General features: G+C 40.5%; 1 protein-coding gene across 2 annotated transcripts in view; it reads left to right on the top strand.

Moving 5' to 3' along the window:
- The window catches only part of Aoah (acyloxyacyl hydrolase), a 213,642-nt gene that overhangs the window by 117,964 nt on the left and 74,869 nt on the right, over positions 1-20,809 (top strand). For both annotated transcript variants that reach the window (XM_015490228.2, XM_048786464.1), the window contains exon 12: positions 10,938-11,029. In XM_015490228.2, the coding sequence (XP_015345714.1) occupies positions 10,938-11,029 (92 nt within the window). The remainder of the gene's footprint in view (positions 1-10,937; positions 11,030-20,809) is intronic.

The raw sequence follows: 20,809 nt of genomic DNA, 5'->3' as shown, positions 1-20,809 counted from the left end.
AAAAGTCCCTATTATGTTGTAAATTTTATAAAGAAACTGAGACTTGGAAAGAGGGGCTACCCTATCAGAGGTAATAGAGTTAAACATGGAACCCAAATATAAACTGAGTCTGTGGGACCTAGAACAGTGGTCAGAAACTCTGACCCTGGCTTCTGTCCACCAATTTTTTTTTCAAGTAAGTTTTATTTGAATGCAGCCATATTTATTTATTTTGTATTGTCTATGGCCCCTTTCACATTACAACATCAGAACTGAGTAGCCACAACAGAGACCAAATGGGCTTGCAAAGCCTAAAAAATAAATTAGCTGCCATTTCCAGAAAAAGCTGGCCAACTCTGTCCTAAAGCCAGCAGATGAGGCGCAGTTAGCTAAACATGCACAGGTGGAGAAGGGACATGAAAGAGGAACCTAACAGAGGAAAGCGGGTGCTCAAGGAAGAACCCAAGAGGGAAATTAGGATTTAGTTAGCTCTTGACTCATGAGTACCAACTGGCCAATGAAAACAAGGACTAGAAGTCTGAAGGGGCAGTGGTAGGTTCAGGGGATCACAGGTGGTGGAGTAGTGGAGGAGAGAGAGATGGAGGAGAGGCTGGAGAAGTAGGGGTGTCCCGTGGGAGATGACAGTGCGTAGCTACAGTAACCCGTAGACCAGCATTTCCTAAACTTGGACAGAATCTAGGGCCCCACCACAAACCAGCTGAGTCAGTCTCTGTAGTTTAAAGAAGCTCTCCATGAGACTCCAGGGGACACAGAGAAGAGTGAGGAGGCGGGGCCAGAGGTTGTTGCAATGACCCAAGGCCACTATAAGTGTACATCCAGGAGGGTATGGCAGCAAGGTTTCATGTGACAGCCTCTCAATATAAGATAAAGAGAAGGAGAAGAAGAAAATGAAATAATTCCTTCTGACCCAGACAGTGGGGAGTGAGCATGGGCTTGGTTATCAGGTGATCCCAGTGAGGTCTCCTCCCCACTCACCTCTGTAACTTGACTGTGAACTTGGGTTTCATCTGGTATCAAATTCCAGACATCGTTTCCCAGAAAAGAGAAACTACCCACACCCCCAAACAAATCACAGCCTGACTGCTTTAGAAACAATCAAACCTTTAAGTAACCAAATATCATGGGAAGAGTCAACACTGAGGATATTCACCTTTCCTTGCTCATTTGTGGCCCTTGGAGGAATTTATTTTTTTTTCTATTTGAGAAATTTGTTTCACTGGCCCCATGAGTTTGAAACTCTTGTTTTCTTTCTTTTATGAGTCTGTATACAGTTCTCCAACCACGCTGGGAAATAAGTGACGGAAGGAATGGAAATCGGTAGAAAGAGTCCCAACTGCACAGCATGTACTCATTTGGTATGAGGCAGTTAGATAAATGCATCCCTTGACTCATTCCTTCAATAAATAAATCATAGGTTTTGAGCTTAAGTAATAAATAATAGAAGAGGGGAAAGGGAGAGACTAAGAGAAGCTGACAAGGTTTAAAAAAAAAAAAAAGGTATATGAAAGCAAGATGATGAAAGGTTGAGTTTTTGCCAGCCATTCTGTCTGTGTTTACTGGCCGTATTTTACTAGAATTCTTTATTTGACTATTTCTTCATTGCTCTTAAGTTTGTGGACTGGCGTAGGGTTAAAAATTAGATGCTATACCTTTTCCCTGAAAATTACTTATTTGGCTGAAGTTGAAGTTTAAATGTACATCAAATGGGCATAATAACAGACGCTGAGTTTGTTGTATGCTTGTATGTAGCATGTTTTCAGCTGCTAAATTTAGGATGATTTGTTATGTGTAAGTAGATAGCTGATGTGCGTGGTATTTGTTGGTCTTCTTTGGACATAATAGGATGACTTCGGTCTTGAGGTTTTCGTATGTGGTATTACAATGTTTGAGCTACTTTCCCCCTACTGCTCAGGACTCACTGTCTTAGTATGTTCTGGCTGCTGTAACAAAAATCTTAAGACTAGGTAAGTTATGAACAACATAAATATATTACTCACAATTATGGATGCTGGAAAGTCCAAGATCAAGACACAAATGACTTAGTGCCTGGTGAGGTTTTGTCTCTGATTCAAAGATGACACTTTCTAGCTGTGTCCCCATAAGGTAGAGGATAAAAGGGAGTTTGCCAGAATCTAAGTCTCAACTCTCATTCATGAGGATGAAAGCCCTAGTGTCTTAATCATGTCCCAAATACCACACCTCTTAGCATTCCCAGCATTGAGTACTAACCTTTAACATATGAATTTTGAGGGGGCACAGACCTTCTGACATTAGACAGTACTTTTTCCAAAATCTCTTTCCCAATCTCCATATGTAACTTAAGTGTCCCTTCCATGTACTGCCACAGCACCCTGGGGTTCCCTATTAATACTATAAACAGCCAACTTTTATTGAGCATTTACAATCTAAACTTTGTACATGAATTATCTTTTCTAATTCTTTCACCCAACCAATGAGATAAGTTTCATTACTAATTCACTTTTGTGGGTAATAAAATTGAGGCATATAGGGGTTGAGGAATGTCTTCAAGGCCACTTGGTTGGGATTGTTCATTATCTGTGCCTCTTTATACTGTGAGTTCTATGAAAAAGAATCCCACAGCTGCCTGATACAATATTCGAGATATTCAACAGAGGTGCCCAGTGCAGGCAGACTAATCCTTTTTGTCCTCAGGGTATTTCTCTCTCCCTGTGTGTGTACACACCCCCATGCATGCATGTGTAAGTTGTAATTTATAAGGCCACAGAAATCTTCCCTCAATGTGAGATTCATCTCATACACATGGGATTATAAGGTTTACAACTCAAACTCACAGAGTTAAATTGCTTTCTTGAAGTTGTCTGTTGCAAAGCATTAGTTTATAAGAGCTGTGCTGCCTAATCTAGTTAGGCCTGAGATTGCACTGGCAGACTCCAGATGCTCTATTCTCTCTCTGTTCTCCTGAACTTCATCCAGGGTGGCTGCTCCAGGGTGGCAGAGTGCAGCCCTCAGGGACTGCCTTTCCCAGTGCATGTAAGGCCCAAAGGGGCCCTGGCATTCTGAGTGATGTGTGAGTATGTAGGGTTACATAAAGCCTCCGTTTTTATCCTCCAAATATTCATTCTGCTCTCTTTATAGATGATATTGCGCTTCCATAAAAGAGAAACAGAGAAGGAAAAGACGGGGGCAACTCTTAGGTTACTTGCAGATTTCTGAACTTCTTACCCAAGGTAGTATCTAGGAGACCATTCCCTAAACAGGCAATCAGAAATCTCATTTTCAACAACTAGCAAACCCAGCTTGGCCAATTTGTGACTTCTTGGGATTTGTCAGTTGGGGAGGAAAGCAAAAACCAGATATATAAAAATGGGCTACTAAAAGTTGAAGGCTATCCCAAGCTGTCCCTTTCCTAGTTCCATCAGAACTGGGTTCAAATCCCAGCCCCATTATTTACAGCTCTGTGATCTTAGAAGTCAACCAAACTCCCTCTCAGTTCTATTCAGCAGAGCTTTTCTAGGCCCTGCACTGCTCTGGTCAAGAGAGTCTTCCACCAATGTAAAGTACAGAAATCCTCTTCAGGCCAGATCCAGCAACCAGAGGTGCCCATGATAAACAGGGCTCTCCCCATAGCTCTCATTGAATTAGGGCTTGGTCATTTAATTTACTGCCCTTTCTTAAGTGAAGGTGATTGTTATTTTTGCAGAAATAATATCCAGCATCTGATAAATGATGACTACTCAAAAAGTGCTTTCAGAAGGCAGAGAAAGAGGAAGAAAAATCTTTGCTTCAGAGTTGTGTTATAAAGTTATACAATTTGTGCAAGTTTCCTGTCTCGGTGCTTGGAACATAAGGGGAACTCGATATTGATTCTCCATCCTCTCACACTTCAAATGTAAAAGTAACCTAGGAAATAGCACTTTGAAGTATCACAAATGGGTACAAATTTATTTGTAGGATTTATTACTGTAGCAAAGCCTAAAGAAATAGACCTGGGCAGGAAAGTTATGTGAAGGTCAAGGAGAGTCCTTAAAGTTTCAGACTTTGATGTTTGTATAAGAAAAGGCACTATATGAGATAGCTGGGTCAAATGGTGGTTCCATTTCAAGTTTTCTAAGGAATCTCCATACTGCTTTCCAGAGGGGTTGCACCAATTTGCAATCCCACCAGCAATGTATGATTATGCCTTTCTCCCCACATTCTCACCAACATTTACTATTGTTTGTATTCTTGACAACTGTCATTCTGACTGGAGTTAGATGAAATCTTAGAGTAGTTTTGATTTGCATTCTCTAATTACTAGAGATGTTGAACATTTTTTCATATATTTGTTGATCAAATACGTATCTTCTTCTGAGAAGTGTCTTTTCAGCTCCTTAGCCCATTTATTGATTGGGTTGTTTGTTTCTTTGGTGTTTTTTGAGTTCTTTATATATCCTAGAGATTAGTGCTATCTAATGTGTGTGCATGGAAAAAATTTGCTCCCAGGATGTAGGCTCTCTCTTCACCTCATTGATTGTTTCTTTTGCTGAGAAGAAGCTTTTTAGTTTGAGCCCATCCCATTTATTAATTCTTGATTTTATTTCTTGCGCTATAGAGTCTTGTTAAGGAAGTCAGGGCCTAATCCGACTTAATGAAGATTTGGGCCTATTTTTTCCTCTATTAGGCACAGGGTCTCTAGAGTAATTCCTAGGTCCTTAATCCACTTTGAATTGAGTTTTGTGTGTGGTGAGAGATAGCTAAACTGTGGAAGCAACCTTGATGCCCTTCAATAGATGAATGTATAAAGAACCTGTGGTATATATACACAATGGAATATTACTCATCATTAAAAGAGAATAAAATTATGGCATTTGCAGGTAAATGGATGGTGTTGGATAATATCATGCTAAACGAAGTAAGCCAATCCCAAAAAACTAAAGGCCAAATGTTCTCTTTGAGATAAGTGGATGCTGATCCATAACGGGGAGGGGGAAGGCATAGGAAAAGTGGAGGAACTTTGGGGCAAAGGAGAGGAAGAGGAGGGACGGTGTATGGGGGCAGGAAAGATGGTGGAATGAGATGGACATTATTTCCCTAGGTACATGTATGACTGCACATATGGTATGACTCTACATTGTGTACAACCATAGAAATGTAAAGTTGTGCTGCAGTTGTGTACAATGAATCAAAATGCATTCTGCTGTCATGAATATTGATTTAAAAAAAAAAAGAAAAGAAAAGGCGCTAAGAAAATAAACATTAAAAAGAAAGAAAAGGCACTAAGCTAGTGAAATGCAGATGGGTGGGTGGGAAGAGAACCTGAGCAGGCAGGCCATGAGGTGACACTTTAGCGGGACTGTGGAACTGAAAGGTATGAAACAGCAATTAAGTCTCACATGCACCACCTGCAGGACAGTGAAGGAGTCGCACAGCAGCAGAACTGCAACATCTGTGGTCCCAACACCAAACATCCTTTGCCTCTAATTCCCCAGCCCTGAGACTCGCAGAATTATCCAAACACCAATCCAAAAGCTATTTTATTCTTTTGGCAAAATTAACGTTCTTTGGGAGTTTAATTCCTGGGAAATAAATAAAAATTACTTATTTAACTGAGGATGATTCTTTTCATATCTTTTTTCAACAGCAGTTACCAGCACATTCCTCCAAATGACTTTATACTGTTTGGAAATAATCAATTCAGATCTAACCCAGTTAAGTGTATTAGAGAAGGGAATACACTGTGCAAATTTTCCATAGCATTTCTGGACAGGGAGGGCCCAAATGTAAACAGTGAAATAAAACCACCAAGGATCTTCCCTTTTTCATTGGAAGATGGGCACAATCCAGTGACTGTGTGATTGATGCCATTACTCTTTCTCTCACCTAACATCAGTTGCTTGTTGAAGCAATGGCTTAACATATTCAAATTCCAAACTATTTTATTTACTAGATATTAATTAAAACACGAGAATGAGCCAGGGGATGACACAGCAAGAAGGCTCTAACTAGACGTGGGCCCCTCAAACTTGGACTTTGCAGCCATGGGACTGAAAAATAAATCTGTTTTCTGAGAGAGAGAAAGAGAGAGAAAGACACAGTGGATTTTTCTCAATGCATGGAAATACATACACACATACACAGAGCAATATTAAAGGAAAATATTACACAAAATAGCGTATATGTGCTGATGGTGACATAAAAACACATTTATGACATTGATAAAAGTGGAAAAATTGGGAGCAATTCAATAGTTGACCTCACCCTCTTTGGGTTGCTTAGGCTCTTTAAGCTTGGAAGATTTTTCTAGGTAAATATTAAATCTTTCCACATATGTACATTTAAGATGAGTTCCTAAGAACATGAATGCTCAAGAGCAATAAGTAGGAGTTGATCAGGGAAGTCTTAATTTGCATTTTTCCTGCCTTAAATGCCTGAAATATCTTGGGTATAATGTTGCGTGAATAAGGCTTTTAGTGTTTAATGTGACTTAAACATTCTTTTCTTTTTCTTTTTTAATATTTATTCATTTATCTATTTATTTGGTTAGGCTCTAAAAACATTTGCTATTAGTGGTTGTTACTTTTCATTATTATCTACTGATTTTACTAACAAAGAAAAAATATATCAAGGCTGCCATTGGTCTGCTCAAATCTTTTCTGTTATCTGATCATAAACTATACTACACTTAAAGAGGGGACAATCCTTTTGGAAAGGAACACCAGGTGCTCCATCTTAACCTCAATCCTTTTCATAGTACAGGGCTTCTGACTTGTCAATCCATTGCTGACTACGTCTTTTGATTTTCCCAACAGTGCTGTTGAAGTAAGTAAGGTAATATTCCTCTAGTCATCAGAGATACTAAGACAAAGAATACTGTTAAAGCTACCTCTCCCCTGATATGCACAGTTAGAAACACTAAAACCTCACCATGACACTGTAAGAAGTCTAAGACATTCAATCAGGAAAACACAGCTTTGCCTTATTTTGAAGTTAATCAAATCAGCAGGATAAACCTATCCAGCTGGCCTGCTCAGGCCTTCCAGGGCTACAGCTGCAGAATGCAAACTCACCCCAGGCCCAGCTGCGATTCAGCACCAGCCGCTGTCCAGTACAGTTTAAATCTTACCCCAGGGATGCTTCCAGCACTGACTGAGAATTCCCAGATCATAGCGAGGCTTTCAGGAATCTCCCAGCTAGTTGAGATCCATTTCCTTCAGAGGGATTGAGTTGAGAAAACACTGGAGGCAATTTCAAAGACAGTTACCTGCCATTTCCTCACTTTCCCTACCCCTCAATATCTTCTCTCCCCCAACGGAGAAAAGAACTTTATCACTCTCCTGACTGAGAATGGGAGCTGCATGGAGAATAGAGCCCATGTCCAATGTCACTGTGTCCTAATTATGAGTTTTACTGTATTTAAAGAGTCCAACATGGAGAACAGATCTGATTCCTTTCCCTACTTTACTGGCACATTTCAGAACTACCACAAATATCACTAATATTTCAGGCTACAGAGGAAATTAGACATGCCTCCCTATGCCAGCAGAGTTCTTATCTATCCTCCTCCTGTAGAAGGGAGAACAATCCCATCCAGATTCAGAACCCTAGTTCCATGTCTGGTTTCCAAATCTTTAGGCACCACTGTGCAGACAACAGAGAAGGAGGTAAAAGAGTGGGGTGGGGAAGGAGTGTATTGTTCTCTTAACTTTTAACATGTTTTACAGGTTACTGGCTGACCTGATACAGCTCATAAATTCTGCCTACACCTCGCAATCCTCTTGCTTACTCACTATCTCTGCCTAACACAGCTTATAAGTTTTATCCATTCTATTTGTTTTTCTTGTCTTCTGTAGCAGAATTGAATATTCTTTATTCCTACAGCAAACACACACTGTAAGCAGAAAGATGGGTGGAGGAATAAGATAAAGGGCAGGGGAAGTGGCAGGAAAAGCAGGAGCCAGAACAGAGAGAGGCTGAGCCACAGCAATGAGGTGGAGTTTTGAGCAGAAAGTGGTGGGTGCCAAACTCTTGAGGAGTGAAAGTCACAGTCACCGGGTCTCCAGGGACTTCTGAAATCACTTGAGAGCCTCCTTTCAATGAGTTTGCTCCTCTCCTTTGGAGGGGAGAAGTCACATTTTATGACAATATCTCCTGGGAAACCCTCCTTCCTGACCACCCCTTCTTGCTTCCAGCCCCCACTGGGAATCATACTTTGGGGAATGATAAGGATGAAAATTTCCACACGTGGAACGAGTCAAGCGAGGAAGGAGGAGCCATGAGGTCTCGCAGGCATTATAGATAACTGCTACATTGGAACACATGTATATGTCATATGATTTATTTTGACAAGGTAATCAAATCTTAGTTCCCTGAATAATAAGAATTAGAAGTGACTTGTCCAACTCAGGTCATGTGTTGGTCTCCTTGGACCCCCTTAACAAAGTACCACCATCTGGGTGGCTGCAAACAACAACAACAAAAACAAACAAACAACCTTATTGTCTCTGCATTCTGTAGGCTACAGATCTCAACCAGGATTGTAGCAGTGTTGGTTCCTCCAAGGGGTCTGAGTGAGAATCTGCTCCGTCCCTCTTCAGCTCCTGGTGAAGCTTCCCAGAATGTGGCTCCAATCTCTGCCTCTACCAACATGTGGCCTGCCCTGTATCTTCATTTCAGTGTTTCTTCCTCTTCTTATAAGGACCAGTCAGCTGGGGTTAGGGGCCTATCCTATTCCAGATTGACCTTGCCTTAACCAATTATATCTGCAATGACCCTATTTCCAAATAAGGTCATATTCCAAGGTACTGGTACTTAGGACTTCAATATATCTTTAGGGGAGAGGGGACAAAATTCAACCCATAACAGTCCACAATTGAGAAGTAAACATTTTTATTTTATTTATTTGGAGTCCTAATTCTCTAACATTCTTATGGTAGGAAGATTGCTTGAGTTTTTCCAAGTGTAAAAATTATGGTAGTGTAAGATTATGGTAGATTTTATTTTATACATACTGTATATATGGGACACACCCTTAACAGTATCTATCTCACACTATCTATCCTCTTGGGAATGGCAATGAAGGGCTTCCTATATTGTCCGTTTTGTATTTCTATATTGTAATTTATTATAATATTTGAGGTTTTAGAGGGGGGGACCAGGGATCGAACTCAGGGGCACTCACCCACTGAGCCACATCCCCAGCCCTATTTTATATTTTATTTAGAGACAGGGTCTCATTGAGTTGCTTAGCGCCTCACTTTTGCTAAAGCTGGCTTTGAACTCACCATCCTCCTGCCTCAGCCTCCCAAGCCTCTGAGATTATAGGCATGTGGAATATTTGAGTTTTTATAACAGGCATGTACTTCTTTGTCAACAGAAAGAACTAAAAAGAGGCATTTTTCAAGGGGCTTAACTTTCCCTCGGCAATCCGTCTCTGTAGGACATAGGGAGAACCATCATGAATGTGGAAAAATGGCAGGAGACAGGAGTCTGTGATTTGTCTTAAGTCTTAAATTATCATTAAAGGAGGACTTCAGGTTTTCATGTTTACCTCAAAAAAAGAGACAGGATTTAAATACTGAAAGAGGCAGTTTTCCTGTTAGTCAAGACTAAAAGGAAATATTGACTTTTAGGATTTCTAACCAAAGTAAGATTCCCCAATAAAACTCAGACCAACCAGTTCATTTTGAATTTTAGATAAGCAACTGATAAACTTTTTAGTATAACTATGTCCCAACAACTGCATGAGACATACATATACTATTCATTGTTTGCCAGAAATTAAAATTTAACTGAGCAAACTGTGCTTGTTAGATTTACTAAATCTAACAAAGCTATTCCAAACATACCAGTAGATACGCTTTTTCAAAAAAAAAAAAAAATTAGACCACATTAGGGATTTGTCCCAGAGGGCACTTATAAAAGGAACAATAAGAAGTCATAGCTGGCCACATTTTTCTCCTGTGGTTTTTGCACCAGCCATAGAAATGTGACTTAAATGAATCCTATTGTTGTCAACACTCCAAGTCAGGGGTTCTTGTCACTGTACACTAGTTGCAGGGGCTATTCATTAGTCTATTTGCTGTTGCTTATAACACAATTCCACAGATTTAGTAAGTTAAAAAGAAAGAAGATTATTTTGGCTCACAGTTCTGGAGATCCAAGATTACTGATGTCGTTCTTCTTGCAGAGATTCCTAAGGGAGTGCAGGGCATCCCCTGGTGAGAGACAGAGAACACATGATCTCTCCTTTTCTTATAAAACCAACAGTATCCCATCACACAGCTCTTATCCAATCATCTTTCAAAAATCCTACTTCTAAGCCCCATAGCCTGATGACGTTTCTGTTCTCTTAATACCCAGCTCTGGGGATTCAACCCCAATATGAGTTTCAGAGGGGAGAAACCATAATCAAACCATAGAGGGGTCTGTGAACCTCCCAAAATTACAGGCCATACTGACTTCAGGTGCATCTTTATGGTGATATAAACCATCATTCAATTCCCAAAAGTATCTGAGGCTGCCAGGATGGGCAGGGGCACCATCTTATTGACTAACTGCACAGTTTAAACCCAGCAGAGGCATTTTTGCAGGGGTCTTGGGTACTATTTTTTAAGGGCAATTACCTTTCTGGCAATCATCTGATGATCTAAACTGAAAAATGAGGGAATCTCAGAAAATTTAAGAGTGGAAAGTTTACCTGTCAAGTGAAGCATCCCTCTCAGAAAGACTCCTTATGTTCCATGTGTTTCACAGGAACTGACTGAAAGCCAGTTAGTTCGTGGGTGATGCTAATCATTGTGAACTCTCAGGTGAAGGTCAGAGTTGAGTCATCTGCCTCAGAAGCCAAAGGCTCTTAAAGAGAGGGAGAGACAGAAAGATAGCCACGCAACAATGCTCAGGACATAGATAGACTTTCTACCTGTAGAAAAACAAATGGCCATTTGGATAATTTCTAATTGATTATTATTTTTCTTTAGAATTCGTTCTTCAGTTTGCCAATGGCAATCACCAATGAGCTTGACTGGCCCCAACGCTCTGGTGTTACTGGATTTCTGGACGCCACAAGCAGGTATGGTGTTGGACACTCTCGAACACTTCAGTCTATCACTGTATGAAAGAAAACAGGAGAGGGGGGGGCTCACTCCCAAGATGTTGAAACCAGAATTATTAATGAATTGCTTGTAGAATATGAATGACGTGCAATGCAACCTACCACTGGCATCGAGGCCATCACTCATGCAATGTGATGGAACATACATCATATGTTAGTGCTGGTGAGAAGGAACTGTTCCTGCCATGGGAGAGGGGGGGACCTGTGGTTTACTACTAATGGAAAATACTCAAAAGACATCACTGATTTTGATTATATTTACAAAGGTAATGGCTAAAATTAATTTGCAAGACTTAAGGTCCTGGAATCCTGATTTTAATGCTCTGGGTTTGTGAATAGACTGCACCTGATGTACAGTCTGAATGCAAGCAGCACTTCAAGGCTGTGTGCTATGGGTAGGAGACTGTACCTATCTGCAATGCTTGACTGGGCCTGTGTGGACCCAGGGCCTGGCTATGCTCCCCAGGGCCTGAGCCCAGCAGGCACACCTGTGATGCTAGGGAGACTTTACAAGTGTCCCAACATGGTAGAAAGTCACAGAGTGAGAGGAATATCTCTCTCAACTATGTATAAAAACTAAAAGGTAAAAGGAATACAGCATATGAATGGCTTCCTGTGTAAAACAGAAGAAAGGACAGAACTTTGCTTTTAGGTCTTTAGCAGGACAGAACCTGCCCTCTCTGTCAGAGGTAGCTACGCCTGAGAGAGAGGAAGCCATGGAAATTGTAGCAAGTGTGCCTGGAGCCTGACACCCCAATCTGTAAAGAGCTGGAACACCCAAAGGACAAGCATTTAGAGTTTCAACATACAATTGTCTTGTTTAACAAAGGACATTGCAAATGGTAAATAATCTTGTGGTTTATTATCTTTACTCATTCACTTTAAAATACTTACTAATACTTATCCCAAAAGCAGGCACAGATGCATAGGTATTTTGAGGTGAATAAAGTTTTTCCTGCCTCTGCAGTCAATTATGATCAAGTAAGGCAGACATGACAATGTACTGATAATGATAACGTAAGTTAGGTGTGTCAAAGGCGGGTCTCACACAAAACAGCTCCGTAGGGAAGGCACTCACTGAAGTGATTAACAGCCCTCTCCTTTTGGGGTATAAGAGAAGGGGCCCAAACTCCAAAGTGTCTAGGAGACTTGAAGAATGAAAGGTGTTAAAGAAAAAGCCAGAAAAGATAACAAATCTTCGAGAAAACATACCCATAATTCTACAGGAATCATCTGTGAATATAAGGAAAGCAGAGGAGATGTGTTTTCAAGTTTAGGTCCCATTTTCAAACTTAACCAAAAACCTAGTCTTGTCATTAGTGGAAAAAACACTAATGATACCAAGAATAGGGACAGTATGAAGTAAAGTTTGTTAAAAATAAAAAGTAACTATATGTCAAGCACTGTACTGGGTGTCCTGTAGAGAGGATGTCATTCAGTCACCTTGTGAGGTAAGTGGTATTATTTTTTTGTAGTTTTGCCATTAAGTTTAAGTCAACAAATTAAGAAACTTCACTAAGTCGTGTGATTAATTAGAAGTGGTAGGATGTGTCATCATGGAACTTGGGTCAAACTGTAACAAGGACAGTGACGTGATGGGTGAGGGCCCTCCTACCCACAGCCCACAGCCTTTAAGTGCTGCTTGCATTCAGAGTACAGAAATGTGCCTCCCTCTAGCCTTTGTCCCTTGGATATGGGACATAGCTGTCCAGTTATCCATTATCTATTTATCCATTTATTAAAATATCTGGAAGTTTCTCTAATCAAGGCTTTTATGATAATAGCAGAATTTTAAATGAGAAGAACACAGTTTCCTGATCTTTCAGTGGAAGCTTAAATTTACACATGAATCCTGTAAATCTTGGCCACCTTTTGACCTCATGAAGGTAAAAATTCAGTCTGAATTTTAACATTAATGATCAAGTAGTTTACATCTTGACCGGAATCATTCAAAGAATGCAAAAGGTAGGATGAGAACTCGTTTCCTCTCTGCTTCCACATACAGCTCACACACACCAGTAGCTGTCCTGCCTCTCCTAAATCTAATCTTCCCCCAAATTCTGTCCAAACTTAGCTCCTGCACCCAAGCAGACTCTGTAAAGTGGTTTTTCATTTTTACTGGGAGACAAGAGGGAGACCAGCCTCCTTTCTGCATCTGTGCCTCTATCTTGTCACTTGGATTTGCTCCCTAGCCAGAGAAAATCCCTTTAGCTCTCCACTCCTTCACCACCTTCCACCTCCATCCTGATCAGAGCCCTTTGGGCAGCAGGATCTTCTTTAGAAGCAAGAAGGAAAAGCTGTTTTGTAACTCTTATAATCATTATGCAGAGAAATTCTGACTCTGTCAGTCCACTTTCTACTGTAATAACAGAATACCACAGAAGAAATCATTTATTTTTTTAATATTTATTTTTTAGTTGTAGTCGGACACAATATCTTTATTTTATTTAATTATTTTATGTGGTGCTGAGGATCGAACCCAGGGCCTCAAAGGTGCTAGGCAAACGTTCTACCGCTGAGCCACAATCCCAGCCCCTGGAATTGTTTATTTTAAAAAGAAGAAATTTATTTCTCGCAGTTCTGGAGGCTGGGAAGTGTGATATCAAGGTACTGGCATCCGATGAGTACCTTCTTGCTGAATCCTCACATGTAAGTGAGCATCAGGTGCCTAGAGCAGGACAGCCTATTAGCCCAGGTCTTTCTTCCTCTTCTTATTAAAGCCACTAATGCCATCATAGGGTCCCACCCTCATGACCTCATCACTCCTCCATTATGTCCCCAAGGTCCACCCCCAAATACCATCAACACGTGAATTTGGTGATTAAGTTCCTAACATATGAACTTTTGAGAGAGACATTCAAACCTATGTGAAAATCCTCTCTGTTCCGGGCTAATCTGTGTTGACTGAGCGCCTTTTCATATTAAGTATATTACTCAGTCTGTTTATGCAACTTGCTCTGGTTGACACTAAGGATTGCCCTATCTGCTGTACTTCTAAGGTGTCGAGCACAACACAGCTACTTGTTCACCTTCCTGGAGCTTTTCTCTCTATGGGTTTGTTGGGCCCTGAGCTATATTTTTGCCAGCTGTTTCTGTGTACTATGCCTGTGTTCTCTGCCACTCGGCTAGAATGGAGAAGAATATATTCAATTTCCTTTGACAGAAAAGGAAATTCTCTATTTGGAGTATGACTTGCAATGATTCCCTGTTAAGCAGAAGCACAGGTGGCATGGCACTCCCTTCATGTCACCATGCAACATGTCCTCAGAGGAGTCATACTAGTAAGCCTTCTCACACACCATCATGTGACTTGTACCTATAGATAGCATATGCTAGGTCAATCTCTTTATTAAAGTAATAAAAAACTATAAGGTATATCAAAATATCAGAGAGAGACTAGCACATGATAGAGGTCCTGTTCTTGGGAAATCAGGAAAATGAAAATCCAGACCTAGGAACAGCACTTGCGAGGCATGTGCTCAGCCTCCACTGGCATTTTGGGCAAATGTCCCTTGAGTCCAGATGCTTCTTGACACAGTGTCTCATGGATTTCTCTATCCAACTGGACCTCTAGAATGTGCTTCCTGCGATCCGGGATCAGCCTCCTGGCGTAAGCATGAGCAATGATCATCGGAAAATGCACCTCAGGCCTGGTGCAGTGGCGCAGGCCTGTAATCCTAGAGGCTCAGGAGGCTGAGGCAGAAGGATCAAGAGTTCAAAGCCAGCCTCAGCAAAAGCAAGGCGCTAAGCAACTCAGTAAGACCCTGTCTCTAAATAAAATACAAAAATAAGGCCGGGGATTATGCTCAGTGGGTGAGTGCCCCCGAGTTCAATCCCTGTACTCCCCTCCCCGAAAAAGAAGAATGCACTTCATGAAAGCACAAAGATGCAGTTTGGGAGAGAAAATGATTCTTTTTCTTCCCTTCTTCCACTATACTCTTCGTTCTCTCAAAATTAATCTCTTGCATGAGATGAGAATAACACTAATTGAAATTATGTGCATTCATCGAAAGACAAACATGATTCCTTGGCTTTACAAACTTTAGTTCTTTCATCTGAGTAAACATTAACAAAACCTGTGCTTGACTCTTCAGAAAATTCAATAAGTAATATCCCTTAAAACAATGTGTTTTGGTATTTTTCCAATAGGAAATTGAGGAATTGAGTAGGTCAAAGCAGAAAAAAAAAAACATGCCCCATTGGGGTTGGGGGATTTTGACAATAGAGAAGAGAACTATAACTGTACATGGGAGGAAAAATGTATTTTTAAAAGGCTAAAAATAGTACTTCACATTCAGGTCACTTTCAAAAGCAATTCATGTAACAGGAAAATTGTTCTTAAGTAGCCAAGTTCTAATACCACTGGCAGAAGGTTGAGAAACAATACCAAAATTTCAATAAGAAAGGAGAGACTCCTCACTTGAAAGTAGTATCTGAAATTCCACAGCCCCATAGTGGAGTGGGAGGAAGGAAGTCTGTACTTACAGATATCAGGAAACTCGTTCTTATGTGATCTTGGGTGGAACATTTGGCATCCCTTGATCTTATGCATATGGTGAAATTGAGGTGGGCCAACTGATCTTTGAAGTTCCCTCCAATGTTCAAGTTTACTGGTTACAGAATGATGTAACCCTACTTTGTGATGCTATTTGGTTGTGTTAATCGGCTTTTCATCACTTTGAAAACACCTGAGCAAACAAACAAACAAACTTGTCTCATGGTTTCAGAGGTCTCAGTTCGGTGTCAGTAGGCTCCATTGCTTTGGTCCCGAGGGGAGGCAGAACATCATGGTGGTGGAAGGGCATGGTAAAGGAAAACTTCTCAGCTCATGGAAGCCAGAGAGAGAGAAGAGAAGGAGAGAGAAGAGGTCCCAGGGACAAAATATAGTCCCCAAGAGTATGCCCCTCAGTGCCTTACTTCCTCCAGCCACACCCCACCTGCCTACAGTTTTACCACCTCCCAGTAGTCCATTAAAATTATACATCAATGGGATTAATTAAAATCAGCATACTAGAGTGACACAGCTACATCAATGTTTATAGCAGCTCAATTCACAATAGCTAAACTATGGAACCAATCTAGATGCCCTTCAAAAGAAGAATGGATAAAGAAAATGTGGTTTATATACGCAATGGAATATTACTCAGTCTTAAAGAATGAAATTATGGCATTTGCAGATAAATGATAAGGTTAGAGCCCTCATGATTCAATCAGTCCCCAAAAGTCCCACCTCTGGACATTGCTGCATTGAGGACCAAGACTTCAACACATGAGCTTCCGAGGGACATTCCAGTATCCAAACTCTATAACATTGATTCAGCAGCACTGAAGAAATTCTTGGGGAGAGAAGCCCCTGCAATTCTCTCCTTACCAAACATGCCTTTCTCCACCCCTTAACCAGCCTGTCCTTTGAGACAAGGCAGACTAATTTCACGGCGCAGAGCTTGAAGCATTCTGAGCTGCACGTGGCCAAAGCACAGTTAGTGTGCAGTAAAGGATGGGCTCATGCAGGGAACCTCCACTGTGTGATGTTGGGTGTCTGACCAGCTAGTAAATAAAAGTGTCCTTTCATTATTATTATTATTTGTTATTATTATTGTTGCCCCTTGTGTATAATATTTCATCCCAGAGAGGAAAACAGGTATGCCCAAATCCTTAACAAAAATAGCTACATAAACCAACCACATCTAACCTGAGCATTTATGGCTTATCTAATCCCCTTCCTCAGAAAGCGGGGCCTCGAGTGAGTCGTAAGTAGAGATCTGCAGGCCAGGGCTAAATGGCAAACAGGTTCTGGAGAGCATTGTGTTAAACAAAATAAGCCAGACTCAAGGGGAAAAAAAGGAAGAATTATATGTTTTCTGTAACATGTGGAAATTAACAAGGGAAAAGGGGAAAAAATAAAAAGATAAAGGACATTATGAAAGTAGAAGGATGACCATTAGGGTACAGAAAGGACATCAGGGGAGGGAAAGGGGAGTTACTAGGGAGTGAAATCAATAAAATAATGTTATATGCATGTCCCAATATCCCACAAGGAAATACACCATTCTGTAATATGTACCAAAAAAAAAAAAAAAAAAAAAAAAAAGGTTCTTTAAAGTTGGAGTGTTGAGGGGATAGAGTGGCAATCAGAGCTTTAAAAAAAAAAGAAAAGGTTGAAGTTAGCCATAAAAAGTTACAAAAGTCAAAAGAAAAACAGTTACCATGTCAAGCTGGAAAGGTTAGAGTGAGATCAACAAGTTGATACATGTGAATGCAAACCAGATGGAATTTTCTAGATTAAATGTTATATTGGGCCAGAGACATGGCAAACACTTAGAAAGCAAAAGGCAGAGCCATTGTTATAAGCGGCACAATAAAAATATCTAAGGACATTTAACACGTCTTTGATGAGAGGTGTCCTAGATTCTGAATGTAAAAGGTTATCTATTCTCTCCCACCCAGTAGATGTTATATGAGAGAACAATTTTGAAAAGCAATGTATTCACTCCAAACCAAATCACTTGGGGCATTCAAACAAGAAAATTGGAGAGTAGGGATTTGCTGCTAAGATTTTTAACCCAATTTCATATTATTTTTTTTTAAAAAAAGACATGTAAGTACTAAACACTAATGAGTTTAATAACCTAATTAAATCTATTATTCACAAATTGCATATGACATAATTGCAAATGATTAGCCCTATCATAATTATACTTTGCCAAACAAATGATTAATCAGAGAGGTGATCATCTGAAGCTGGGTGCAACTGACTGGAGTGGGATAGAATCCATCTGCTTTTCAACTGTGATTCATGTACCTCTGGTGGGTGGTCCCTAAGTTCTTTTCAGGGGGCCCACAAGGTAAAATTGTTTGCACAACAATACAAAAATATCATTTTTCTTTTCACCATGTAATCATATTAGTTGGATTTCATCACTGAGACAAAATACCTGAGCGGGGGGACAACTTAAGGGAGGAAAGATTTATTTTGGCTCATGGTTTCAGAGGTTTTAGTCCATGGTCAGTGGGCTCCATTGCTTTTGGCTGAGGAGAGGGAGTAGGGTATGACAGTAGGGTATGACAGAAGAAAGCTGCTCACCTCATGGCATTTAGAAAGCGGAGAGAGAGGAGGGGGCTGGGGATGAGATATAGTCTCCAAAGGCACCTCCTCCCTTCAGCGAGGTCCCACCTCCTACATTTTCCATAGCTTCCCAATAATCCATGCAAATTATTAATCCATCAATGAACTAATCCATTTATGAAATTAAGAGTCCCCACAATCCAAACATTTCCTGAAAGCCCCACTTCAGAACACTGCTGCATCAGAGACCGGATCTTCAACACATGGACTTTGGGGTATATTCAAGATTCAAACCAATGGTAGCCCTTTGTATTAAAGGTATAAAATCAATGGTAGGTAAAACTGCCAACATGCTAGCATGCACCAAAGCACTAGCACAAACTACATTAGTTGGTATGTTCTTCAGCTTCTCAACTCTCAAGTTTGAATCAAGAGACAGGCATCATTTCTCAAAAACGCCACCTATGTGGGACTGCAAATTAGTGCAACCTGTCTGGAAAGTAGTATGGAGATTCCTTGGAAAACTGGGAATGGAACCACCATTTGACCCGGATATCCCATTCGGTTTATACCCAAAGGACTTAAAATCAGCATACTAGAGTATCACAGCCACATCAATATTTATAGCAGCTCAATTCACAAGAGCTAAACTAAGGCACCAATCTAGATGCCCTTCAACAGAAGTATGGATAAAGAAAATGTGGTTTATATACACAACAGAATATTACTCAGTCTTAAAGAATGAAATTATGGCATTTGCAGATAAATGGATAAAGTTGGAGAATATCATGGTAAGCCAAATAAGCCAATCCCAAAAAAACCAAAGGCCAAATGCTCTCTCTGACATGCAGATGCTGATCCATAATTGGGGGGCAGGTATCTAGGGAAGAATGGAGGAACTTTGGATTGTGCAGAGGACGGGAGGGAAGGACAATGGAATGAGATGGACATTATTACCCTATGTACATGTATAATTGCACAAATGCTATGGCTCTGCATTATGCACAGCCAGAGAAATGAGAAGTTGTGTTCCATTTGTGTACAGTGAGTTAAAATGCATTCTGCTGTCATGTATGACTAATGAGAAAAAAATTTTTTAAAAGTTTTTAATGCCACAGAGGATCAAAAAATATTAATTTTATTAAGCTGGATAAATAATTTTTAATCATTTAGTCCAATAACATGCAAAATATGCAAAAAGCACTTCTGCTGCATAACAAAACATTAACAAGGTATGATGTCTCTCTTAAGGAAAAGTATTTCTGTAGGTGAGTTGAAAACTGAATCAGTTTTTCGTAGAAAGTTATTTATTTCAAAAATTTGAAAATTTTTATTTTCAAATAAAATCTATTTATTTGGCTATGAAACAAACTATGGTTTTTCATATATATAAGATGTTTGATCTAAAATGAATGAAATAAGTTTGTTTCAAGGAAAATAAGTGAAAACATTGGTGTTAATGATAAAATTTGGCTTTCAAAGGAAAATCTGGAGTTTTTTGCTTTTTTGTTTGGAAGGGTTGTTTCATTTTGTCATATGACGTTTTTGAGACAGGGTGTCTCTATGTTACCCATGTTGGTCTTAAGATCCTGTAGGTTCAAATGATCTTCCCATCTCAGCCTCAGAAGCAGCTGGTACTGTAAGTGTGCACCATGACTCCCAGCTTCAAATAAAAAAAATTGAGTTTTAGAAAATGTGTATCTTCTACCAAGAATTTGACAGCTTCCTAATACTCACTGAAATTTTCATTTTCTAATGAAATATGTAGCAATAGGAACAAATGTAATTTTTCAATATTGTATCATGAGATCTATAAATATTTGGAATATCTACATAACAGATTTTTTTCTAAATGACAAGCATATGATAAAATCATATATGGTAAAAGAGCCACTAAAAATTCAAGATAGACCATGCATTTTAATGTAACCAGGTGTAAAATGTTCATTGATACAATTTCAGAGTATACGTTGCAATTAATCAATCTTCAAGAAACTACTACTAGAAACGGGGAAGATGGCGGCGAGGGGAGTGCATTACCCCCGTGTGCTGCTTCACTGTGTGGGAGTATGACAAGTCAGGACGGCTAAAGGATATCTTGTTAGGAATTTCCAGCAATAGTGGGGTGCTCCGGAACCTGGAGGAAGGATTTCCATCGCACAAGGATCGGCTACGGGGACTCAAACGCGAGAGGTTTGTCGCACGGAGGGTAACTGCTTATTCAGCAAATCGCCCCGCGGCGAAAGTCTGCAGTGTGCGCTGGGATAGAGACGCAGGGTTACAGCGCTGCAGTTTCTGCCAGCCGCGCAAGCACCGTACTCAGGGCTGAATTCTGGGTTCCAGACGGGGGGAAGGAAGCGGTCCTTCTCGGTTCTACACACCGGTCAGTCCACAGAGGAGGCCAGCAGCCACCATCTTGGTAAACTGACGTCACGTCCCCTGTTTTCGACTGACCGCAACTCATTCAGCCATAGATCAGGTAATTCCAGGCTACAATTCGCCTGTGGCTTGCAAACAGATTGCTAGGGTTCTGCGCCTGGGTGCTTCTAAGAACCTGAGCCTATCAGAGCGAACGCCGAGCGCGGGGCGCCCGAGTTCCGGCTCCCGGACCCGCCCCGCGGAGGCTGCTTCAGGAACCCTGCTCCTATCAGAGCATACAACAAGCACTAAGC

This window comes from Marmota marmota, unplaced genomic scaffold, assembly GCF_001458135.2.
Source record: "Marmota marmota marmota unplaced genomic scaffold, marMar, whole genome shotgun sequence".
NCBI lineage: Eukaryota > Metazoa > Chordata > Mammalia > Rodentia > Sciuridae > Marmota > Marmota marmota.
This window is presented reverse-complemented; position numbering and strand designations above follow the sequence as displayed.